General features: G+C 41.9%; 1 protein-coding gene across 5 annotated transcripts in view; it reads left to right on the forward strand.

The window, feature by feature from the left end:
• The window catches only part of TRA2A (transformer 2 alpha homolog), an 82,914-nt gene that overhangs the window by 37,477 nt on the left and 18,783 nt on the right, over positions 1–26,654 (forward strand). Inside the window, exons 2-4 of one of the 5 annotated variants that reach the window (XM_054559387.1) lie at positions 10,843–10,945; positions 15,837–16,327; positions 26,307–26,440. In XM_054559387.1, coding sequence (XP_054415362.1) covers positions 16,292–16,327; positions 26,307–26,440 — 170 coding nt within the window. In that variant the 5' untranslated portion in view covers positions 10,843–10,945; positions 15,837–16,291. Of the gene's footprint in view, positions 1–10,842; positions 10,946–15,836; positions 16,328–16,860; positions 16,936–25,714; positions 26,027–26,306; positions 26,441–26,654 lie in introns of those variants that run through there. The other 4 variants (XM_024249826.2, XM_054559388.1, XM_054559389.2 and 1 more) reach the window with 4 other exon arrangements.

A 26,654-nucleotide genomic window follows, 5' to 3' on the forward strand; every position in this document is an offset into this window, starting at 1 on the left:
CAAGTGACTGAATGGGTATAAGGTTTCCTTTTGGTTTAATGTAAATATTCCAGAATTAGGTCATGGTGATGGTAGCACAACATTGTGAATATATTATACTAAAACCCACTGTATTTTACACTTTAAAATGGTTTAAGGCAACCCACTGATTTTTACACTTTAAAATGGTTTAAGGGCTGGCACAGTGACTCCCGCCTGCAATCCCAGCAGTTTGGGAAGCCGAGACAGGCAGATTGCTAGGGCTCAGGAGTTGGAGACCAGCTTTGGCAACATGGCAAGGCCCCATCACTACAGAAAATACAAAAATTAGCCAGGCATGGTAGCACACACCTGTAGTCCCAGATAATCAGGAGGCTGAGGTGGGAGGATTGCTTGAACCTGGGAGGCGGAGGTTGCGGTGAGCCGAGATCGTGCCACTGTACTCCAGCCTGGGTGATGGAGTCAGATCATGTCAAAAAAGAAAGAAAAGAAAAGGGCAAGAAGGAAGGAAGGAAAGAAGGAAGGAAGGAAGGAAGGGAGGGAGGGAGAGAAAGAGAAAGAAAGAAAGAAAGAAAAAGAAAGAAAGAAAGAGAAAGAAAGAAAGAAAGAAAAGAAAGAAAGAGAAAGAGAGAGATAGAGAAAGAAAAGGAAGCAAGCAAGCCGGCAGAAAGCAAGGAAGCAGGCAGGCTTAAAAGTGATTTGTATGTTATGTGAGTTTTTTGTTTTGTTTTGCTTTTTGTCTTTTTGTTTGTCGTTTTGTTTTGTTTTTGTTTTTTGTTTTTTTGAGACATGGTCTCACTCTCGCCCAGGCTGGAATGCAGTGGCCCAGCTCACTGCAGCCTCGACCTCCTGAGCTCAAGCGATCCTCCCACCTCAGCCTCCCAAGTAGCTGGGACCATAGATGCTCACCACCATGCGTAGATTTTTTTTTTTGAGACAAGGTCTCCCCATGTTGCCCAGGCTCCAGGGCTCAAGCGATTCTCCTCTCTCAGCCTTGCAAGGTGCTGGGATTATGGGCGTGAGCCACTGCCCCCTGCCATGTGATTTTTATTATCTGTTATGCCCCAATATTTTAAATTTAGTATTGTCAAATGTAAGGGAAAATAGAAAGTATCAACTTATATAAATCTGCATAATAATGATGTTAAAAAATGACAAGTTGGCCAAAAGGAGAAATAAAGTGGAAAATGTGTAAGTTTGGGGCACCCATCTGCATCCGGAGACCCCTGTAGCCTGGATCACCGACCTTAAATTTCCAGCATGCTCATACTGCCACCTGGCGGCTGTAGATATTCAAAACAGGCAGCGTCCTGCATTTAGGACTTGTTTCCATTTCTCACCTATTTCTTTTTCCCTCCAAGCTTGCCCTCTTCTGGTTACAAATGATATGCAAAATAAATTCCTTGATAAGGTTTGAAAACCCAAGTGGTTCAGTGTAGTAAGATCTACTAAGCTACCAAACAGCAACATAGGCTACTCTGGGCACACTGCGTATGGGGTAGCCCTGCTCTGCAAGGGGCAGCAAAAAAATAAAATCCAAAAACAGAAACAAAGAGAAAACTAACCAAGCAATATTTTAAATTAAATAAGTGGCAAAGGTAGAATTTCAGGCACACCATTTATTTTTCTTTCTTTCTTTCTTTTTGTTTTGAGACGGAGTGTCACTCTGTTGCCCAGGTTGGAGTGCAGTGGCACAATTTCTGCTCACTGCAACCCCCACCTCCAAGGTTCGGGTGATTCTCCTGCCTCAACCTCCCGAGCAGCTGGGATTACAGGTGTGAGCCACCACACCCAGCTAATTTTTGTATTTTTATTAGAGATGGGGTTTCCGCATGTTGGCCAGGCTGATCTCAAACTCCTGACCTCAAGTGATCCGCCCACCTTGGCCTCCCAAAGTGCTGGGATTACAGGTGTGAGCCGCTGTCCTGGGTCTGTTTTTTCAAATAAATATGAGCCTGCTTTGTGCCAGGCACTGTTCCAAATCCTAGGAATATAGCAGAGAATAAAACCAATAAAAATCTTTGCCTTCATGGAGCTTACATTCTTGCTGTATAGGGCAGAACAGTAAAAATGAATGAAGCAGCTGACACCTTGGCTCATACCTGTAGTCCTAGCACTTTGAGAGGCCAAGGCGGGCAGATCACCTGAGGTCAGGAGTTCCAGACCAGCCTGGCCAACATGGCGAAACTGCTTCTCTACTAAAAATACAAAAATTAGCTGGGCATGGTGGTGCAGGCCTGTAGTCCCAGCCACTCAGGAGGCTGAGGTGGGAAGATCACTTGAATCTGGGAGGCAGAGGCTGCAGTGAACTGAGATCATGCCACTGCACTCCAGCCTGAGCAACACAGTGAGACTCTGTCTCAAAAAAAAAAAAAAAAAAAAACAGTAATCCAGAGTTACACATATCAACATGAATACATCTCATAACCTAAATGTTGTGGAGGGAAAGTTACATCAGAAAACATACTATAGTAAACCAGGTATATAAAATGTTTAAATGTGCAAAGCAACATTTTATATATGTGTACATATATACATACATATATACATACACACACATACATAGATTGCTTAAGGTATATCCCATGAATACACAAGAGTTAAATGTTTAACAACTAGCTTTCTGAAAGAAAGAGGAAAAGAACACTAATTTGTAGATTTGCTGATTTTCATAGTATAAATACTATGCAATTGATTGATGGATTGGTTGTCCTAATGACATCATCAGACATTATCACTCACTACCTAATGAGATCAAAGGTTTGTTGAAATAAACCTACTACAGGGAGTGGGCTAAAATGATAGGATGTAGTGCTCAGAAAGTGGAATTCAGATGATGGCAATTATGGCAATGTAGGTGAGGAAGTGACTGTGGTGGAAAGTCATACTCCCTGCAGGAGTGGAATACAAGGAACTGAGAGTCCAAGATGTTGGAAGGATCATCTGTGTGGATGATGAAATCACCAAGCTTTAAGATGGTTGTAGTGTTGGAGAGAATGACAATGAAAGGAGTCAGATGTAGATGACTGCAATAAGGAGAGGTAGTGAGTGATAATGTTTGATGAGGTAAAATTCAAAGTTAAGCTGGGCTTTTTTAAGGATTTAGGGAGGGAAAATTGTTTGCAAGCAGCAATAAGAAGGGAAGAAGACTCCCACTCTGCCTCCAAACCCAGTGGTACGAGAAAACACAGATGATCTGAGAGGGCTAAAGAGGAAGCAGTGCCTACAGAAAAGAGTCAGGGTTTCTCAATTTGGCCATTGACATCTGGGTCTGATAATCCTTTGCTGTGAGGGGCCATCCTGTACATTGTCATTGTAAGGTGTTTAGCAGCATCCCTGGCTTCTACCCACTAGATGTCAGTAGCACCATCTCCAGTTGTGACAACTAAAAATACCTCCAGACATTGCCAAATGTCCTCTGAGGAGGTAGGAAAAATTGCTTCCAGGTGAGAATCTCTAAGCTACAGCAAGGTGAATGAACTATTTAAAGAGGAGATAGAGGACACCAGGGGGTTTGCTGATGATTAACCACGAGTCTCAGTAAAGTGGAAAAGTTGAGAATAAATTAAGCAGAGAGGTCTTTTCGACACTCCCCAGATGGTATCGTTTTGGCAACTGACAGACAAAAGTCAGTCCTACCAAGGTGTTTAAAGATACTGTGAATTTTCTCTGTGCTCTGCAAAGGTACCTCTGCTCATGAAGTTGCTTTTTTTTTTTTCTTTCCTTTTTTTAGATTCCACATATAAGTAGTGAGATCATGCAGTACTTTTCTTTATGTATCTGGCTTATTTCACTTAATATAATGCCCTCTAGTTTCATCTGTGTTGTGGCGAATTGCAGGATCTCCTTTTCTATAGCTGAATAATATTCCACTGTGTGTGTGTGTGTGTGTGTGTGTGTGTGTCTATCTCACAGTTTCAGTTTCTTTATCCATTCATCTATTGATGGACACCTAGGTGGTTTCCATATCTTGGTTTTTTGTTTTTTTTTTTTTGAGATGGAGTTTTTTACTCTTGTCACTCAGGCTGGAGTGCAATGGCACTATCTCAGTTCACTGCAACCTCCACCTCCCAGGTTCATCCAGTTCTCCTGCCTCAGCCTCCTGAGTAGCTGGGATTACAGGCGCCCACCACCACACCTGGCTTTTTTTTTTTTTTTTTTTTTTTTTGTATTTTTAATAGAGAAGGGGTTTCACCATGTTGTCCAGGGTGCTCTTGAACTCCTGATCTCAGGTGATCCAACCGCCTTAACCTCCCAAAGTGCTGGAATTACAGGCGTGAGCCACCACACCGGGCCTGGCTATTGTTAATAGTACTGCAATGAACATGGGAATGCAGCGATCTTTACTAGGTGGTGATTTCATTTCCTTTGGCTATGTATACCCAGCAAAGGGATTGCTGGGCTATCTGGTAATTCTATTTTTAATTTCTTTAGAAATTTCCATACTGGCTGAGCGCAGTGGCTCATGCCTGTAATCCCAGCACTTTGGGAGGCCAAGGCAGGCGGATCTCCTGAGGTCAGGAGGTCAAAACCAGTCTGGCCAACATGGTGAAACTCTGTCTCTACTAAAAACACAAAAATTAGCAGGGTGTGGTGGCAGGCGCCTGTAATCCCAGCTACTCCGGAGGCTGAGGCAGGAGAATCGCTTGAACCCAGGAGGCAGAGGTTGCAATGAGCTGAGAGTGCACCACTGCACTCCAGCCTGGGCAACAGAGTGAGACCCAAAAGGCCATGCATTGGGAGCTTCTGGATAGCGTGTGAAGGTTCCTGGAGGGTGGTGCACCTGGAGAGGGCACAGAAGCTTCCAGCCCCTTCCCACATGTCCTATCCTATGTATCTTGTCATCTGTATCCTTTGTAATATCCTTTATAATAAACTGGTAAATGGGACCAGCTGCTAAGGTTGCAGTGAGCCAAGATCACGCCACTGCACTCCAGCCTGGACTACAAAGCGAGACTCTGTCTCAAAACAAAAACAAAATGTGGCCTTTTTTTTTTTTAACTTGAAGTTCTTGGCTCAAGCTTCATCGCTCCCTTCAATTGTTCCTAATTTTTTTAGAATTCCATCCTCCTAGATGGGGCCAGAGTCCTAGTTGTACAGGTGGGAGGAGCAGGTGCTACGCCCATCGTACTAATTGGTGGTGAGGCAGCACAATATGAAGTGGCCCACATTGTATTTGGAGATGAAACTAGAAGGCCCTTGCTTATCCAGCTGGTTCCATTTACCAGCTTATTATAAAGGATATTACAAAGGATACAGATGACAAGATACATAGGATAAGACATGTGAGAAGGGGCTGGAAGCTTCTATGCCCTCTCCAGGTGCACCACCCTCCAGGAGCCTTCACGCACTATCCAGAAGCTCCCAATGTATAGCCTTTTTTGTCTGGCTTCCTTTGCTTGGCATAATGTTTTCAAGGTTCATCCACGTTTGACCATGTAACAGTATTTCATTCCTTTTTATGACTAAATAGTATTTCATTATATGGACATACCACACTTTTTTATCCATGCATCAACTGATAAACATTTGAAATGTTTCAACTTTTTGGCTATCATGAACAATGCTGCTATACACATTTGCATACAAGTTTTCATGTGAATGAACATGTTTCCCTTCGGTATATACCTAGGAATGGGATTGCTGGGTTATACAGTAATTCTCTGTTTAACTTTTTGAGGAACTGTCCATCTGCTTTCCAGAGCAGGTGCACCAGTTTACATCCCCACTAGCAGTGTATGAAGATTCCAATTTCTCCATATCCTTTTCAGTACCTGTCATTGATTGTTCTTTTTTCAACATTATAGTAGCCATCTTAGTAGGTGAAAAGTGGTATCTCATTGTGGTTTTAATTTGCATTTCTCTAAGACTCATGATGTTGAGCATCTTTTCATATGCTCATTTGCCATTTATATATCATCTTGCTTTTTTTTTTTTTTTTTAGAGACAGGGTCTCCTTCTGTCACCTAGGCTGAAGTGCAGTGGTGCCATTGTAGCTCACTGCAGCCTCCAATTCCTGGGCCCAAGCCATCCCCCCACCTCAGCCTCCCACAGTAGCTAGGATTATAGACCCACACCAACATGCTCAGCTAATTACAAAAAAATATATATATATGTCATGCCTATAATTCTAGCACTTTGGGAGGCTGAGGTGGGAGGATTGCTTGAGGCCAGGAGTTGTAGGCTGCAGTGGGCTATGAGGTGACAGAGCAAGCTCCTGTGCCCCCAAAACACCAAAAAACAAAAACAAAACAATAAACTAACAAAAAAAATTTTACAGCAACAAAAGCAAACAATTTTTTAAAATTAAATAAAAAATGAAAAAAAACCCAACAATTAGAAAATGAACAAAGGACTTCAGTAGACTTCTTCCTACGGAAGAGATATAGCCTGGGCATGGTGGCTCATGACTGTAATCACAGCACTTTGGGAGGTGAAGATAGGAGGATCACTTGAGACCAGAAGTTTGAGATTAGCCTGAGCAATATAGTAAGACCCTGTCTCTATAAAAAATAAAATAAATAATAATATAATAAATAATTAATAAGTAAATTTTTTTAATAGAGAAGGGGTCTCACTATGTTGCCCAGGCTTATTTTTTCTTTTCTTTTCTTTTCTTTTTTTTTTTTTTTTTTGAGACGGAATCTTGCTCTGTCGCCTAGGCTGGAGTGCAGTGGCGCGATCAAGGCTCACTGCAGGCTCCGCCTCCCTGGTTCACGCCATTCTCCTGCTTCAGCCTCCTGAGTAGCTGGGACTACAGGTGCCCACCACCATGCCCAGCTAATTTTTGTGTATTTTTAGTAGAGACAGGGTTTCACCATGTTAGCCAGGATGGTCTCCATCTCCTGACCTTGTGATCTGCCCGCCTCGGCCTCCCAAAGTGCTGGGATTACAGGTGTGAGCCACTGCGCCTAGCCACTTGTTTTTTCTTAAACTGTAAGAGTTATTTATTTACTCTAAATACTAGACCTTTATTAGACATATGATTTCTAAATATTTCTCCTTTTCAGTGGATTGTTTTTTCTCTCTGTTGATATTATCCTTTAACGCACAAAAGTTGTAAATTTTGATGTTCTAATTTACTTATCTTCTCTTTGATTGTGGTTGATCTTTCTCTCTTTCAGTGTTGAGATCTAGTTCCTAAGAACTGGCTAAATGCTATGGGTTAATTTCGTTGTGTTCTACTCTGAGTGCTTGAGGTGATAAAATGTTTGTTGGTTGGTTGTTTTTTTTTTCTTTTGAGACAGTGTCTCGCTCTGTCACTCAGGCTGGAGTGCAGTGGCACAAATACTGCTCACTGCAGCATTGACCTCCTGTGCTCAAGTGATCCTTCTGCCTCAGCCTCCTGTGTAGTGGGGGACACAGGCATGCACCACCACACCTAGCTAATTTTTAAAATTTTTTAGAGACAGGGTCCCACTTTGTTGCCCAGGTCTCAAACTCCTGAGCTCAAGCAGTCCTCCCACCTCAGCTTTGCAGTGCTGAGATTACAGGCTTGAGGTACTGGGGAGGCCACAAAATATATTTTTGGCCCAGCACAATAGCTCATGCCTGTAATCTCAGCACTTTGAGAGGCCGAGGCCAGGGTGGGTCACTAGAGGTCAGGAGTTCGACACCAGCCTGGCCAACACAGCGAAACCCTGTCTCTACCAAAAATACAAATATTAGCTGGGCATGGTGGCAGGTGCCTGTAATCCCAGATACTCGGGAGGCTGAGGCACGAGAATAACTTGAACCCAGGAGGAGAAGTTGCAGTTAGCAGAGACTGTGCCACTACACTCCAGCCTGGGAGACAGAGCCAGACTCTGTCTCAAAAAATAACAGTAATAATATTAAAAACAAGAGATAGCTCATGCCTATAACCCTAGTGCTTTGGGCATTCCCACATCCACCACTTTGGGTTTAATAAATTTGCTGGAGCAGCTCACAAAACTCAAAGAAACATTACAAAATATATGGTATGGGGGAAGGGGTGTGGAGCTTCCATGCCCTCCTTGGGCAAGCCACCCTCCAGGAACCTCCAAGTATTAGCTATCTGAAAACTCCGTGAACCCAGTCCTCCTGGGTTTTTATGGACAATTATTTGGAAATGTGATTGGCCTCTCTGGAATGAGGGTCTTATGTCCCACAATCAGAAAGGCAGGGGAATAGTATTGAGTCCTGCCTTGGGTCAAGTGAAAGGAGTAGAGGAGAAGGTCAAAGAGGCCTGAGGCCTGCAAGAAGCCTAACACACCCAACATTATAACAAAAGACTGTAACAAGGCCTATGGGGAGTTATCAGCCAGGAACCTTGACGAAAATGGATACAAGATATAATAACACCACAGTATGTAAGTGGAAAGGTACTCTAAGTGAGAATCCCTTTCAGTTATATCATTGAAAAGCTTCATATTCCACCTTTGGAGCTGTTTTACAAACACCTTATTCTGAAATTGGCAATTAAAGGAAATAATTAAGCATTTATCATTTCCAGTAGGAACTATATTTTGCATGTGATCCTAGCTAAAAGGCTGAGAAGCGATGGAACTGTATTTTAAAATAGTCAAATAACCTTTAGTTAATGGAGAAAGCTCTTAAAAAAAAAAAAAGAAAAGAAAAAAAAACTATTGAGCAGAGAGAGGAAGTGGGCAAGAAACAAAACAAAGAAAAATGAAACTATTTACTAGAAGATTGCCAGCTGGTGAATACAGGGACAAGATAGAGTTGGAAACATGTGCAGATGTGCACATGTTTAAAGCAAAAGCTCAAGTTGTATATGTTAAAAAAAAAAAAAAAAAAAAACTACCACTGTGAGACAAGTACCTTCTTGGCTTGGCCTGGCGCGTTGTGAAATCATTAATATAAACTGTTCATTGTATCTGTTTTTACTTTCATGCAAGAGTTTGTACAATATCAACACTTCAGTTCTTGGTTAAAACAAGTAATTTTTGAGTGACTGGAGACTAAACTTAGGTCTGCTCACTTGAGCTCTTTATCTGTAATGCCAGTGGCTTGCTGGGAGGCACAGGAGCCTAATGGTGAAGAGTGTTAATCTACCCAAGTTTAAACCCCAGTTCTGCTTTGTGCCAGCTGTCTGACTCACCTGGGCAAGTTCCTTTACTACTCTCCGCTTCAGCTTTAAAAATCTATAAAATGGCTGGGCGCGGTGGCTCATGCCTGTAATTCCAGCACTTTGGGAGGCTGAGGTGGGCAGATCACGAGGTCAGGAGATCGAGACCATCCTGACTAACACAGTGAAACCCCATCTCTACTAAAAATACAAAAAATTAGCCAGGCGTGGCCAGGCGTGGTGGCTCACGCCTGTAATCCCAGCACTTTGGGAGGCCGAGGTGGGCGGATCACGAGGTCAAGAGATGGAGACCATCCTGGCTAACACGGTGAAACCCCGTCTCTACTAAAAATACAAAAAATTAGCCGGGCGTGGTGGCGGGCGCCTGTAGTCCCAGCTACTCAGGAAGCTGAGGCAGGAGAATAGCATGAACCTAGGAGGCAGAGCTTGCAGTGAGCCGAGATCGTGCCACTGCACTCCAGCCTGGGTGACAGTGCGAGACTCTGTCTAAAAAAAAAAAAAAAAAAAATTAGCAGGGCGTGGTGGCGTGCACCTGTAGTCCCAGCTACTCGGGAGGCTGAGGCAGGAGCATGGCATGAACCCAGGAGTCGGAGCTTGCAGTGAGCCATGATCACAGTGAGCCACTGCACTCCAGCCTGGGCAACAGAGCAAGACTCCATCTCAAAAAAAAAACAAAAAACTATAAAATGGAGGCAATTGTGCCACTTGGCACACACCTATAGTCCCAGCTACTTGGGAAGCTGAAGCAATAGAATCAGTTGAGCCCAGGAGTTCCATGCTTCGGTTTGCTATGATTGCACCTGTGAATAGCCACCACACTCCAGACTGGGCAACACAGCAAGACCCCATCTCTAAATAAATAAATACATAAATGGAAAAAAATGGAGGCAATAATATTATCTAATCTTTAGGTTGTTGTAATACATAAGACAAACTATTTAGAATACATAGCCCAGGCCAGGGGCAGTGGCTCATGCCTGCAATCCCAGCACTTTGGGAGGCAGAGGCGGGTGGATCACCTGAGGTCAGGAGTTCAAGACCAGCCTGGCCAACATGGCGAAACCCCGTCTACACTAAAAATACAAAAATTAGCCAGGCGTGGTGGTGGGTGCCTGTAATCTGAGGCAGGAGAACCACCTGAACCCAATAGGCCAAGGTTGCAGTGAGCTGAGACGGCGCCACTACACTCCACCCTGGGTGACAGAGCAAGATTCTCTCAAAATAAATAAATAAATAAATAAATAAATAAACGAAATAGCCCAGTGCCTGAAGCATGGTGAGGACTCAATGGTATTATTACTGCCACATAACTTTGGGTGGGCAACTTGTGACTTCTGCTTCTGTAAAACCAAGTAATTATATTATCTCTAAGCTTGTTTCCATCTCTCTCTCTCTTTTTAATAATTTTTTCAAATTTTTTATTTATATAGTTTTGGGGGAACAGGTGGTTTTTGGTTACTTGGATAAGTTATTTAGTGGTGATTTCCGAGATTTTTATGCATCCAATACCCGAGCAGTGTACACTGTACCCAATGTCCATCTCTCTCTCTTATTGGTGCAAATGACTTTCCTTTTCTGAGTCTTCCTTTCTGCATACAAAATGAGGGAACTGGAGACACCTCCTATTTCTAACATTACTCCTCATGCAGGATCCTCTCCTAAACTCCCAGTAAGATATGAATAAGGAGAGTTAGCCTCAAATGCTCAAACACTCCTCACATGCCAAAAGTGAGAGATTGGGCTTGGGGAGAGGAAAGATACTTCACACACTCACATTTTCCATCTCTCCCAAGGAGCCAGGCACGGTTGCTCACACCTGTAATCCCAGCACTTTGGGAAGCCAAGGCAAGAGGATCACTTGAGCTCAGGAATTCAAGACCCAGCATGAGTAACATGGTGAGATCTCATCTCTGCTTAAAAAATAATAAAAAAAAAAAAGCTGGGCATGGTGGCTCACACCTGTAATCCCAGCACTTTGGGAGGCTGAGGTGGGCAGATCACCTGAGGTCAGGAGGTCGAGACCAGGACCAACATAGAGAAACCCCATTTCTACTAAAAGTACCAAAAAAATTAGCTGGGAGTGGTGGTGCATGCCTATAATCCCAGCTACTCAGGAGGCTGAGGCAGGAGAATTGCTTGAACCTGGGAGGTAGAGGTTGCGGTGAGTCGAGATCGCCCCATTTCACTCCAGCCTGGGCAACAAGAGCAAAACTCCCTCTCAAAAAAAAAAAAGAAAAAGAAAAAGAAAAAGAAAAAAAAATTAGCTGGGTGTGGTGGCACATGCCTGCAGTCTCAGCTACTCTGGAAGCTAAGGTGGGAGAATCAGCCCGGGCAACGGAGTGAGAACTTGTCTCGAAAATAAATAAAACAAAATAAAAAAGATTTTTAAAATGAATTGTGGCTACTAAGCAATGAGACTTACTTAAAAATATATAGGAAGGGGGACTTGCCCAATCAGACATAAAAATTTGAAAGCCTGGCCGGGCGTGGTGGCTCACGCCTGTAATCCCAGAACTTTGGGAGGCCGAGGTGGGTGGATCATGAAGTCAAGAGATCAAGACCAGCCTGACCAACACGGTGAAACCCCGTCTCTACTAAAAATACAAAAAATAAGCTGGGCATGGTGGTGAGTGCCTGTAGTCAAAGCTACTCGTGAGGCTAAGGCAGGAGGATCGCTTGAACCAGGGAGGCAGAGGTTGCAGTGAGTCAAGATTGTGCCACTGCACTCCAGCCTGGTGACAGAGCGAGACTCCATCTCAAACAACAAAAAAACAAACAAAAATTTGAAAGCCTCTATATTAAAACAGTGTGGCACTGGTGTATGACCAGGGAAACAGAAAACCCAGAAATAGACTCAACTCCATAAGAAAATGTAGTGTATAATAAAGGTGACATCTAAAAAGCAAAGATGGGCTTTTTAATGCTGGGATCACTGGGTAGCCATTTGGAAAAGGTAAAATTAGATCTATAGTTCACATCATACATAAGAATAAATGCCAAATGGATCAAGAATCTAAATGTAAAATATGAAGCTACATAACTACTGGAAGAAAACATAGTGAACTCCTCCTTAATCTCAGTATGGGAAAAGGCTAACTATGACTTAAAATCCAGGGGCAGCCGGGTGCAGTGGCTCACACCTGTAATCCCAGCACTTTGGGAGGCCGAGGCATTCGGATCATGAGGTCAGGAGTTTGAGACCAGCCTGACCAATATGGTGAAACCTCGTCTCTACTAAAAATACAAAAATTAGCCAGGCATGGTGGCCCTTACCTGTAATCCCAGCTCAGGAGGCTGAGGCAGGAGAATCGCTTGAACCTGGGAGGTGGAGATTGCAGTGAGGCGAGATTGCGCCATTACACTCCAGCCTGGGCGACAGGGTGAGATTCCATCTCAAAAAAAAAAAAAAAAAAAAAAAAAAGTGGCTAGGCACAGTGATCACGCCTGTAATCCCAGCACTTTGGGAGGCCAAGGCGGGTGGATCACCTGAAGTCAGGAGTTCGAGACCAGCCTGGCCAACATGGTGAAAACCCGTCTCTACTAAAAAATACAAAAATTATCTGGGTGTAGTGGTGCATGCCTGTAAGCCCAGCTACTTGGGAGGCAGAGGTTGCAGTGAGCCAAGATTGAGCCACTGCACTCCAGCCTGGGTAACAAGAGCGAAATTCAGTCTCAAAAAAAAAATAGTATGTTAATTTGGGAATCTTTTATTGCCATAGTAAAATTAATTAATTAAATTAAAAAATCAAAAAATAGTATGCAAAATATACCATAAGCAAAGTCAAATACAATTTACAAACTAGGAGAAAATATTTGCAACATAAAGCACAAATAAAAGGCTAATATTCCTAATATACAAGGATCTCATAAAACTTGAGGGACAAAGGATAAAAATCCAATAGAAAAATGGAAAATAGGCCGGGCACAGTGGCTCACACCTGTAATCCCAGCACTTTGGGAGGCCGAGGTGGGCGGATCACCTGAGGTCAGGAGTTCGAGACCAGCCTGACCAACCTGGAGAAACCCCGTCTCTACTAAAACAAAATTAGCCAGACGTGGTGGCGCATGCCTGTAATCCCAGCTACTCGAGAGGCTGAGGCAGGAGAATCGCTTGAACCCGGGAGGCAGAGGTTGCAGTGAGCTGAGATTGTGCCATCGCACTCCAGCCTGGGCAACAAAAGCGAAACTCCGTCTCGGGAAAAAAAAAAAAAGAAAAATGGAAAATAGACAATTCCGAAAAAAGGACATTATATATATGTTTAAACATATCAAAAGATTATAACTGAAATCTGGGACAATTCAAGTAACAAAATACATAATGATAGCAATGGTTTATAACTCATAAAGCAAATATCTCCTATAATCCCAGCACTTTGGGAGGCCGAGGTGGGTGGATCACTCGCGGCCAGGAGTTAGAGACTAGCCTGGCCACATCAAAACCCCGTCTCTACAAAAAAATACAAAAATCACCCAAGCACAGTGGCAAGCACCTGTGGTCTCAGCTACTGGGGAGGCTAAGGCAGAAGAATCTCTAGAGCCCGAGAGGCAGAGGTTGCAGTGAGCCAAGATTGTGCCACTGTACTCCAGCCTGGGCACGGGAGTGAAACTCTGTCTCAAAAAAAAGGCAAAGAGAAAAGAAACTACTCTAGGCTGGGCCTGGTTGCTCAACACTTTGGGAGGCCTAGGCGGCAGGATCACTTGAGCCCAGGAGTTTGAGAGCAGACTGGGCAACATGGCGAAACCCGGTCTCTACAATAATTTAAAAATTAGCTGGGCATGGTGTTGGGGGCCTGTAGTCCCAGCTACGTGAGAGGGTGTGGTGGGGGGATCATTGAAGCCATGATCGTGCCACTGCACTCCAGCCTGGGTGACAGAGTCAGATTATGTCTCCAAAAAATAAATAAAAGGAATAAAGGGTAGGGGGGAAGACTCTTAGTCCATAATAGTCTACCTTTCTCCCATCCTTGATTGTGAATTTAATCTGTTGGGGAATGTGGTTATTTGTCCTGTGGAAGTTGATTACTTCATCTCGGTGTTTTTATTTTTCCCTTTCTTGTATTTCCTGTAAACTGTTGGCTAGATCTAAGGTTTAATTAGATTTGAGTTCAATTTGAGGGATCAGGAATACTTCACAGGAGGAACTGGGTATTTTCTATTGCATCACATCATGAGGTATCTCATATCTGGTTATCTCACTTTTAATGGTACTAAGATTGATCAGTGGTTCAAATGGTATCAACCTGGCTGGGTGTGGCAGCTCACTTCTGTAATCCCAGCACTTTGGGAGGCCGAGGCGGGCAGATCATCTGAAGTCACAAGTTCCAGCCCACCCTGGCCAACATGGTGAAACCCCATCTCTACGGAAAATACAAAAATTAGCCGGGCATGGTGGCACGCACTGTAATCCCAGCTACTTGGGAAGCTGAGCCAGGAGAATCACTTGAACCCGGAGGTGGAGGTTGCAGTGAGCCGAGATCGCGCCACTGCACTCCAGCCTGGGTGACAGAGCAAGTCTCTGTCTCAATAATAATAATAATAATAATAATAATAATAATAATTTCTTTTGTAGAGATGGGGGCTCACCATGTTGACCAGGCTGGTTTCGAACTTCTGGCCTCAAGGGATCTTCCGCCTAGGGTCTCCAAAGTACTGGGATTACAGGCGTCAGCCATCACTCCCAGCCAAGTTCAACATCTTTTCTAAGAGCCAGATGTCATTTAAGTTTAGCCCTATCAATAACTGACATTCAAATCTTGAAATCTTGCCCCCAGTGGTAGCAGTCTTCATAATAATGCTAGATGAACTTTCCTACCATAGAACTATAGTTGAAAGTCTATGTCAATCTTTTTACTACAAAGCACTGTAGGAAAAAAATTTAAGATGAAACTAATTTTTAAAGTTGCCATTACACAAGTAAAACTCATCTCAGAGATTATTACTATGATTGGGAACCAAGTTGACAGATTTGGGAGGTCTTCACTGTGAAGCTTTACGGAAATATCTAAGTCAAAAAAACTAGTAGGGAGCTAAGCATTATAAAAAAAAACTACACGGCTGTCTCTAGGAGGGGGAACTGGAGCAGGGAGAGATGAGGCAAGGAGCAGCGGCTTTGCATCATAACCTCATCTGTGCATGTACTACGTCGACATTACGCAGGGCAAATATGGGAGAAAAGTAATACAGTCAGCTGACAACGTCCCCCTCAAAAGCCTGTTATATATACACGATTCCAGCCGGGCGCGGTGGCTCAGGCCTGTAATCTCAGCACTTTGGGAGGTCGAGGCGAGCAGATCGCTTGAGTCCACGAATTCGAGACCAGCCTGGGCAGCATGGCAAAACCCCATCTCTGCAAAACACACAAAAATTAGCCGAGTGGGCCGGGTACGGTGGTTCACCCTTGCAATCTCAGTACTTTGAGAGGCCCAGGCGGGCAAATCACCTGAGGTCAGGAGTTTGAGACCAGCCTGACCAACATGGTGAAACCCCGTCTCTGCTAAAAATACAAAAATTAGCCGGGCGTGGTGGTGTATGCCTGTAATCTCAGCTACTGGGGAGGCTGAGGCAGGAGAATTGCTTGAACCTGGGAGGCGGAGGTTGCAATGAACCTAGATAGCGCCACTGCACTCCAGCCTGGGCAACAGAGTGAGACTCCGTCCCAAAAAAGAAAAAAATTAGCCGGGCGTGGCGGCGCGATGACAGAGCGAGACCCTTGGTGACAGAGCGAGACCCTGACTCAAAAAATAAACAAATAAAAAAAAGCTTCCAATGTTTTGTTCCCTTACATCAGAATCCACTTGGACAATATTTAAAGGGGCTAAGGTCATATAAGGCTCATCTGGTGACTGAAAAGTCTTCAAAGAGGTTGACGCGTCCGAGGTGAGTCTGAAGTTTGGAGGACAGCACGGGACCGCGATTCCAAGGCGCCCAGGCTGAGAGCGCAGGCTACCCGCCAACCTCCACCGTCGCGCCAGGCCCAGCAGACACAAAGCCTCGCGGGAGGTGGAGCCTCGTGACGTCACAGAGACGCCCGCCCCCTTTACGTCGTGCTCTGAGGAGGCCAGGAGATTTCTGGCGGCGCCGGCGCCATTTTCTTGGAGCCTGCGACCGAGTGGGAGTGGAGTGGAGCGGCTGTGGTTGCCGACCCTTTCCTCTTCCCCACGGTCCAGTCAGCGGGTTAATTAGGCCATCGGCCCTCGAGCCGAGACTTGTCTCTTATTTAGTTCTGGGGAGCGCCTCGTCGACATGAGTGATGTAGAGGAGAACAACTTCGAGGGCAGAGTGAGTACAAAGCCGCGGGAGCCGTCTAGGCGGCGGCCCAATGCTCGGGGTTTCACGGGAACAAGCGCGGTCGGGCGGGGTTGCGGGTAGTCCCGCGAGGAGCAACCTCTGGAGCCATCGCGATTGCTTCCTCCCATCCCAAGATGGCTTCTGGGTTCCACTCCTTCCCCAAACACCACGGATAACACCCCTCCCCCTTTTTTGGAGGCTGATTGATACCTGGACTTCTGGGTCCTCTTCCCTCCCCGCCCCCGCATTGCTCCCTCCCTTCTCCCCACCCCTGAGGCTTCCTTATGTCTGCTCCGAGGTGTGGGTCCCCGTCGCGGTTGGGCGGGAGGAGGCGGCAGGGAGCTCCCCTCCGTCCGGATAGTGGTAGGTGCTTCCTGCGGTGGCATTTCTGGCGACCCCGAGCATCGTAGAGGGTCTCGGGGTCGAAAGTGCGCGGGGCTGTTTTCCGGGCGGGGAGAAGCTGGCGTGGGACTAGCTGGGGCCTGTGTCTCCTTGGCTCTCTATTGCAGTGAGCGGCCGCGTCTCTGTTGGAACCGGCGGCGTTGCGTCTATAAAGGCGAAAGCCTTGAGGTTGAAGGTGGGACGAGCCTAATGAAGTGGTTAGTCAACGACCGCACCGACCCTTAAGCGTTCTTAAGACGAGAGCTGTGAGGGGAAACTACGCAAGGAGCCCTTTTCCCTTAATGTCCCTTCGACTTTCCTTTCACTTCGAAATGAATGTGGAAATGCTATCACGCCTTATTTTTCTAATTCCTCAATGTTGGGTTTTTTCTCTTCTTTATATCTCAACTTTTAATGCTCTTCTTCCTATGACCTTTCATCTAAAAACTGATCACTCCTTTACAGGTTTTTACGGTAAAAAAAAAAAAAATCTGTCTTTCTTTAATCTTACATAACTGAATGAATTCATTGGCTCAGTATTTTTAAAATAACTAGTCAGTATATACTGTTCTGTAACTTAAAAGATGACCTGAAAATTAACAGGCCCTCTCCCATTTCTCTTCTTACACTATCCCCCGCCGAAGAGGGCTCAGAAAAAAGTTTTTATTAATATATTTGGGGTCGGAGAAATACAAACATCACAAAGAATACGATATCCCCAGCTTAAATGTACTGGAACGTTTGTCAGTGAGTTTCATTTCCAAAGTTTACCCTACATAGGGAATTATAGAAGTGAGTTAGTAGAAGTGAGTTCGTGTGAAACCCTGGAAAGAAAACAAAAGCCCCATGCAACACGTTCCGGGCTGTTGTGTTGATGTTTATTCTAGTCACTAGGGGAAGCACGTAAAAACACTTGAGGTGTGTGCTGAAGGGCGAATTTTGTCCTTTTTGGGAGTTCATGATATAAACATCAAGAACCAAAAAGTCAAATCAGAAGGTCAGTTTAGGCTTTAGTTCTCTTTGAGGAAAGAGATTTAAAGCAATAGACTATAATAGTTACCCAGTAGACTAAAAAAGTTGCCTTTAATTCTTTTGATTGGAATTTTTTTACAAAGTTTGGAGCATGGAAACAAATGAAAATTGAACCTGCTCATTTTTTAGGATGGTGTATTGGTTACCCCAACAGAACTTTCTAAAATCATGCGATAAACATATATGATAGTAGTTGTAAAATGCTTCTTGTTTTGAAAATGTTGAGTAGTTATCGATAGAAATTTTGCTGTCCATTCATACATTCCTTCAATTAACTTTCATTATTAAAAAAAGTGGGGGGTTGATGTTTGGTTTGGTTTGTGGGGAGTGAACAGGACTACTGGAGGGACCTTGTTTGCCTTTTTTTTTTTTTTTTTTTTAATTTATCATCAGGTCTAGGAAAGGAGTAAGTTGCCGACAATTGTCACTTTTCCCTCCTAAGAAAGTAACGTGTTAAGATTCCCACCTACCAGCCTGGGCGACAGAGTGAGACTCCCGTCTCCAAAAATAAAAATAAAAAAAGATTCCTACCCACTTTTAAGCTAAAATATATGTGGGCATTAAAGATTTATTTAATAGAAATAAAGGGCCCTTTTATGGCCCTTTGTGGTCGTAGGAAATATTTTTTTCACAAGTGGTACCCAAGTGTATTTTAGTGTAAATCACCTAGTGCTTGTAGACTCACCTGTTGTATCTTTTTATGTTTATGTTTTGTCTTTTAGTTTTTATAGGATGAGATAATTGTCTTTATTTGTAATTGGTTAAAGAATCAGAACAATGCGAGAAGCTTGTCTGGAGATGTCCTTTTTAAAATCGTTTCTGGCCGGGCGCAGCAGCTCACCCCTGTAATCCCAACAATTTGGGAGGCCGAGGCGGGTGGATTACTTGAGGTTAGGATTTCGAGACTAGCCTGCCCAACGTGGTGAAGCCCTGTCTCTACTAAAAATACAAAATTAGCTGGGCGTGGTGGCGTGCGCCTGTAATCCCAGCTACTTGGGAGGCTGAGGCAGGAGAATTCCTTGAACGTGGGAGGCGGAATTGCGCCATGGCACTCCAGTCTGGGCAACAGAGTGAGACTCTTGTCTCAAAAATAAGTAAATACATAGGTCCATTAAAGCAATTTTAAGTGGAGATGTCCTTTGGAGCTGGGAGTGAAGGTAGCACTTAAGCGGTGGCTTTGCATGTCTTGATAAAAGTAATGAGTTGTTTGCCTCAATACAGCTTCAACTAAAATTCGGATTTTGAGCTCAGAGAATGTTAATGCCCTTCATAGAAATTAAGGGGAATGGAAATATTTTCTTAACATTTTACACCTCTACCCCTAAAATTTTAAGAACTGTACTTTATAAAAATGTGCAATTTTCATACAGCAGCCCAGTGTTGATAATAGAGGTTAATGATTCCTTATTGTTAGGGACCTATCTTGTAATTCTAGAGTTATTTATGTTTTCTACAGTTGAAGAGGAAAAATACCGCTTCTTATTGCCTCGTTTTCAGGATTTGTTCTGGCTTCTTGAGTAGCTGGAATATTTTTGAGAGACTCCTACAGGCCGGGCGGGGTGGCACATGCCTGTAATCGTAGCTATTTAGGAGGCTGAGGTGGGAGAATTGCTTAAACCCGGGAGGCAGAGGTTGCAGTGAGCCGAGATCGCATCACTGCACTGCAGCTTGGGCGACAGAGCGAGACTCTGTCTCAAAAAAAAAAAAAAAAAAAAGGCAAACAAATTTATCTGTACCAATTTGGAATTAAAAGATTTGTGTGTATAGATTTTTTGTTAAAAAATAGAAGAAATGGAGGGAGGGTCCTTTTCTGAAATCTGAGAATGATAGGGATGATGACTACTCATTCAAAACCCAGGTCTGTGACTGGCTTGTTTAAAAACAAAACAAGGCCGGCCCGGTGGCTCACGCCTGTAATCCCAGCACTTTGGGAGGCTGAGGCGGGCGGATCACAAGGTCAAGAGATGGAGACCATCCTGGCCAATATGGTGAAATCCCGTCTCTACTAAAAATACAAAAATTAGCTGGGCGTGGTGGCGCGCGTCTGTAGTCCCAGCTACTTGGGAGGTTGAGGCAGAGAATCACTTGAACCCAGGAGGCGGAGGTTGCAGTGAGCCGAGATCGGCCACTGCACTCCAGCCTGGCAATAGAGCGAGACTCCATCTCAAAAAAAAAACAAAACAAAACACACAGAACTTTTAAATTGGGCTTAAAATTTTTTTTGTGTATGAAATTTTAAGATAAATGTGAGAGATGTCATAACGTTTTGCTTATTCAGTGTCTTTAGCAATTTAATTCCATATATCATCAAATTGACCTTACATAAGGGTAAAGCTTTCTTTCTTACAGTAGGGATAGTGTTAACCTAAGAGAGTCTTGGGTTTAATCTATTTTCCTAAATTTAAGTAGTATCATTTATCTGATTTTAATGCTTTCAGTTGGTCTCCTCTCCCGTTCCATTTAAGCAAAGATTTGTAAACTTAAAAAAAAATTAAAATCTCAAATTTTTATATTTGAGGTTCTTTCACTGAAGGATGCTGATCTGCTCAATATAAGTAGAGGGCAAGATTTTGAAAAGGAGCAGCACAAGTAATTATACCCACAGCGCATAACTAATTTTACAGATCTGTCATAGAGGCTTATACTTTGTACCACTCATTAAATGGAATATAGAACCTTGAGATCTGAAAGAATGTCCAGGTATTTAAATATTTAGGGATGTGTGGTTTGGAAAACACTTTGTCTGTGGGCTTAATTTTGTAAATCAACCAAACTCTTTAACCTACGATGTAGCATGTGTATTATAACAAGTGTGAAATATCATCAATAATCAGCACAGTAGTTTCCTAGAACTTGACTGGCAGAAAACTTTCTTTGATAGTATCAGTGGGTGCTCACCCATTAAATAACTAAAAGATGTGTATTCACGTGCTAATGAATTAAAACTGATTGCTATTTGTTCATATGTCCTCACAAATTTAGCAAGACAGGCATGGAGGTGAAAAAAATAGTAACAACTAGATGAGGGAAAGATTGTATACACTGAAGAAAAGTTGAGAGGAGAATAATAAAGGGAAATATGGGTTCCCTTCCCTCCTTTTAAGTTACTTCTATATATAGTTATATATAATCCTTACTGTCCCATGACTTTCACCAAAGATGGAGTGACTAGGCCTGACTGATACGTAGAGGAAAAATTGTGATTTTTCCTTGAAACCAGGACCCTATCATCTGACTTACCAAGATTCATAAATACTGTATAACACCAGAAGATTATAACATAATGTTAAATCACATTAGTCCTTATAAACAAACTTGTTTTTTCTACCTTTGAAATTGCCACTTATACATTAGCTTTTTGAACATTACAACTGATCACGATATATAAGCTAGGAGGCTTATGAACCACGTTTAAAATTTGTACAAAAGATTATAAATTTTACAGGTAATTTCACAATTATGGCATGAGTTTAAATTTGATTATATGTGGGTGTCAGTTACTAAATCATGTATTTATGATAAGACTTCTAAACTTTAGAGAATAAGGAAACATACAATATTAGAATATGTTTGAGTCTTTGCAGATAAAGACCACATTGACTTCAGAATGCAGCATATAGGCATGCTGCATTTAAAAGAAGGGAAATTATTGTTTCAATTTAATATGAGCAGTCGCTATCTTCTTTTTAAGGGATTTGTTCTAATAGCAGTTATGGTTTAAGAAGAGAATGGAAGTGTTGCTTTAACTTCATAGGGGTCTGTAAAAGTATTCTCCCATACCCAAGAGGAAGGAAGCAGAACTGTTCTTTCTATAAGCTGAGGTTGAGTAAATACAGGTTTTTTCAAGTCCTAAAGAAGTTATTTAGTAACTAGTAAGATGAATATTGTAAGGTATTTGAATAATTTCGGTACATTTCCCTTCTTTTTGGGTACTTGTGATTTTCCCGAATGCACTAGTGTGTATCTATGGAAATAGAGTGCCAGTGTCATAAAGTAGTAGGAAAATACATTTTGAGTAAGTCTGTTTTACAAGCTTATTCTCATAGACTTGGACTTGAGTAAATTTGGCACTATTAAATGGCATAGAATTTGCCTGGCCTTAATGTCAGAGTAAGTTACAGTATAGCATTTAATAGTTTATTTATTTTAATGGATAGCACACATATATAGTGTTGGAATTTCTTTTTATAGTATGATACAGGCTATATTAAAAGACTGCAGTTATTGCTTGCTGTAGGAATTGTTCATGTTCCGCAACATTATGTACATGTATATAATAACCCTTTTCCTGATTAAAAGAATAGTACATGGTTATTGTGGTTATTCACAGTGCGTAAAATACAACTCTGTTTTAACACAGAAAGACAATTCTTGACCAGCTTGTATTGGTTACACTATAATACTTTCTTAGTGTTTTAGTTAGTTCCCTCCTTTTAATTTTTGGCCATTTCCTTCAACCAACAGCAGGGGCATCTTGATAATAAAGAATAGTTTAAACAAGCAGGCCGGGTGCGGTGGCTCATGCCTGTAATTCCAGCACTTTGCGAGGCCGAGGTGGGTGGATCACTTGAGGTCAGGAGTTCGAGGCCAGCCTGGCCAACGTGGTGAAACCCCGTCTCTACTAAAATAAAATACAGAAGTTAGCCAGGTGGGATGGCGGATGCCTGTAATCCCAGTTACCCAGGAGGCTGAGGCAGAATTATTTGAACCCAGGAGTTGGAGGTTGCAATGAGAAGATTGTGCCACTGCACTCTAGCCTGGGTGACAGAAAAACCAAACAAGCAAATAAACATCAAAACAAAAGCCTGTTAAAGCAGGTTGTGCTGTGAGAAGAACTTTTCTGCCTGGCTTCTGCTTTATAGCATATAAGATAGACTGGAGGCCTATTTAAGACTTCTGTTAAAATTCATGATATGAGTTGAGTTATTAATCTGCTCATTTAAACTGGGCAGTGTATTTTTAATGGTTATTGGATGCAGGAGCCAGATTACTGAGGAAATGGTAGGATTCCTTGACTGGACAGCTTTAAGAACAAGTAGTCTAGTGAAACAGGGCAGATACCACCCATTCCCAGCAATCTTTTTTGTTTGCAATTTCAATTCATTTTCCAAATTGTGGATAGTTTTATGAATTTCTTTGAGAAAAAGTTGAAATTATTTCATAATGAAGATGAGTCACAGAGAAAAGAATTAGTCTAGCATTTGTCCTCTTTATATAAAGGACTTCTTATAGCCTGATTCCTAATGCAGAGTTCAGTGAAAGTGGCATTTATTTGGTAACAGCTTTTGAGAAATGTTACTTTATTTCTAAATAATTATATACTTGGCAGTTTATTCTTCCAGTTAAGTTTACTAATAGTTACTGATTTGTTAATATAAGTGTGTAAGTTGTTTTTGAAAGTTAAAATGAAGCTGGATGTGGTGGCTCACACTTGTAATCCCAGCACTTTGGGAGGCCAAGGCGGGCAGATCAAGGAGTCAGGAGATCGAGACCAGCCTGGCCAACATAGTGAAACCCTATCTCTACGAAAAACACAAAAATTAGCTGGGTGTGATGGCGTGCACCTGTAAGCCGAGCTACTGAGGAGGCTAAGGCAGGAGAATCGCTTGAACCCGGGAGGCAGAGGTTGCAGTGAGCTGAGATCAGGTGCCACTGCACTCCAACCTGGGCTACAGAGCAAGACTCCATCTCAAAAAAAAAAAAAAAAAAAAAAATAGTTAAAATCATAGTGACAACTTTGTAGCTAGGAGTTACAGATAGCTAAGAGGACTGTTTTTGACTTAGATGTTTCCATGAAGAAATTTGTGCAGACTGAGATTTCCTCTGAGATAAAAAGAAAGAAGGGCAGACAACAAAGAAGGTTAGGTATTTGTGACACCTTTGATAATAAAAAGCAAAGCTTCTTTTAAAAGAAATCTGATGTTGGCCGGGCACGGTGGCTCACGCCTGTAATCCCAGCACTTTGGGAGCCTGAGGCGGGCAGATCACTAGAGGTCAGGAGTTTGAGACCAGCCTGACCAACATGGGAAAACCCCATCTCTATTAAAAATACAAAAATTAGCCGGGCAAGGTGGTGCATGACTGTAATACCAGCCACTCAGGAGGCTGAGGCAGGAGAATCACTTGAACCCAGGAGGTGGAAGTTGCAGTGAGCCTAGATCGCACCATTACACTCCAGTCTGGGTGACAGAATGAGACTCCTCCTTCTTAAAATAAATAAGCTAACATCTCTTAAAAAGACATTCTATCATACCATAATGCTTTGTTGCTACTCCAAAACTGGGATTTAAAAGTTGAATTTTAAGATGTTACTGAATTATCTTGTTTACTTTAATAAAAGGTTTTTATTTCCATCCTAGTAAAATTAAAGAATTGTAGTGTTTTACAGAGCAAAGCCTCCTGTGTATGTATGAGAAGGACTGTAGCAACGTTCGTAGATAATAATGCAGCTATTGCTATTCAACAGTAGCATAAATGAATGTTATGTCATAGAGTCTGTTTTGTAGAAAGGAAAGCCAAAAGAGAAGAGGGGAAGATACTCTTAGGAGTTCGGTTAATGAACCAGTCTGTGAAACTTAAATTACAAGCAAATTAGCCATGCCTTTTTTTTATAAGATACTGAATATGCTGGTTTCATAGTTTCAGTGAATGAAAAAGCCCAGATTGCTATGCCTGCTCCAGACATCTGTTGAGTGGTTTAGAGTATCTGAGATGCAGTGAAAGACTTGTAGGTAGCTAAATGGGAAAGGTTGGTATTGAGCCGAAAGGTAGCTGTGTATTTCAGTTTTGTTTTTATCTGAAAGAAAATGACCAGGTGGCATTAGTACAGTTCTTGATAAATAAGTCTTGACATTAAACTTGAAGCAAAGGAAAAGTTTTCAGAAAGCTGTTTGAGTTGTGTGATAGTCTTAAGGCATAAATAAATTGGTGTGAAATTACTTCTGTGAAATTGAGATAATTATTTACACTGATAAGGCTTAACTGGACACACAAACCAAGCTGTCCATCCTGTTTTGATCATAAGTGCCTCATATCTGTCCAGTTAAACAAGCTTATGATCAGTAAGTTATTTTATTGGGAATGCTTTGATTTACACCCAGTTTTTTCAGAAACCCATCACTTTTTGGACATAGAATATAGTCACTGAAGGGAGTACCAGTATACATAAATGCATAAATTATGTAAAAACTGAACATAATTCTAAAGAGATGGAATCGAAGATAAAGACCATGATATAAATTTTGTACCTTCTTGCACATTGTGGTATGTCATGGATAATAGAGCGTTTTAAAGTGATCTGGTTGCAAAAATGTGTATATCAGGAATTATTAAGCTAATGGGGAAATTTTAAGAATTTCATGCTTATTAGTTTTTTCAGTATGTTTGTTTGTCTTCAGAACGTATTTTAAGTTAGAATGAGCAAAGATAGTGGTCAAAGTTGGGAGAAGGTGTAATTTTACTGATTTTTTCTTTTTGACTTATTTGAACCTTGACATGTGCTATGGGTGAGTTTAGATAGGTGTGTACAAATATTTCAGCCTGGGATGCCTTGCTCTAACTATATTTTGATTTCTTAGCATAACTTAGTGAAAGCTTATTTTTAAGAATCTTCAGATTATAAAGTAGTGAAAATTTAACACTTAGGTGGGGGGAAATTATAGTTGTTAGATTTATGTTTGAATTATATTAAAATTGCTCACATTTTAGGAACCAGAATGAAACATGGGAGGAGGGTGAAGAGTATGGTTAAAAAAACATTTAGAGAAATTTAGTAAATTCTCTTTGTTAGAAACTAGAGTTTTGAACAATTTTAAAGACTATAAAATTGTTTTTTTTTTTTTAAATAAACTAGTTACTTGCACTTTACCTGCTGGCTTTTCCATTTGGTAGATAACATTCTGAACTCCAGCAGAGTTTTATAATCCCCACGTGCTTAAATATACTAAATGTTCTTTTTCCATTAAGGTTAATGTTCGTGAAGAAATTGAAGAGTTTTTTCCAAGAATGTGGAAGATAAATCAAGATAAAAGAAGGCTAATGAAAAGTATTAAAGATCAGAAAATTAAAATTGAATGGGGGAAAAAATTGAACAGAAGATTGGTCAGATAGAAGCACTTGAATATTTTTTTAAGGCTATTTTGAATTGTTTGAATTGGGGAAGAATACACGAAGTATGAAAAATGAAAAACTCAATGAAGAATGAAGAGAAGTAGAAAGCAAGAGTGAAGTAGAATTAAAAGAATCTGGAAGAATGAATGGGTCCTAGGTTAAGTAAATGTATGGTTTATGTTCCAGTGTCTGTATGATCAAGTTGTAGATGAATTTGCATGATTACTTAGTTAATAGAGAATTGGTGATCTGGTTCAAGTAGGGAATTATTGAGGACAGTTAGCAGTATTAACAATGGGTTATTATTGAGCTGAAATTTTTTCTGGAGGGTGTTGCCTAACCATTTGTTTTTCAGGAGCAATCAATATAAATAATTACGGTACTTTAAATGTTAGGTGTTAGGCATCTACATGACCAGTGCCATTTGTAATACTGTCTTCTTTGTTAGGAGTCTCGCTCTCAGTCAAAATCTCCAACGGGAACTCCTGCTCGTGTAAAATCGGAGAGCAGGTCAGGATCTCGTAGTCCGTCAAGGGTTTCCAAACACTCTGAATCCCATTCTCGATCAAGATCAAAATCCAGGTAAGTGTGTTTAAGATAATACTTAAAATATTCTTCTGGGGTTTTTGAGGACAAAGCGGTTGTTGGCTGCATTTTGTGTAGAAATTTCACGAAAGACTCAAAATTATGAAGTAGTTTTTCTCAGACTGCTCTTTGTAAATGAATACTATATCCCAGACAAAGACTTGGAAGTGTGGCTTGAGCCCAGGAGTTCCAGGCTGCATTGATTGCACCA

The sequence above is a fragment of the Pongo abelii genome, chromosome 6 (assembly GCF_028885655.2).
Source record: "Pongo abelii isolate AG06213 chromosome 6, NHGRI_mPonAbe1-v2.0_pri, whole genome shotgun sequence".
NCBI classification, from domain to species: domain Eukaryota; kingdom Metazoa; phylum Chordata; class Mammalia; order Primates; family Hominidae; genus Pongo; species Pongo abelii.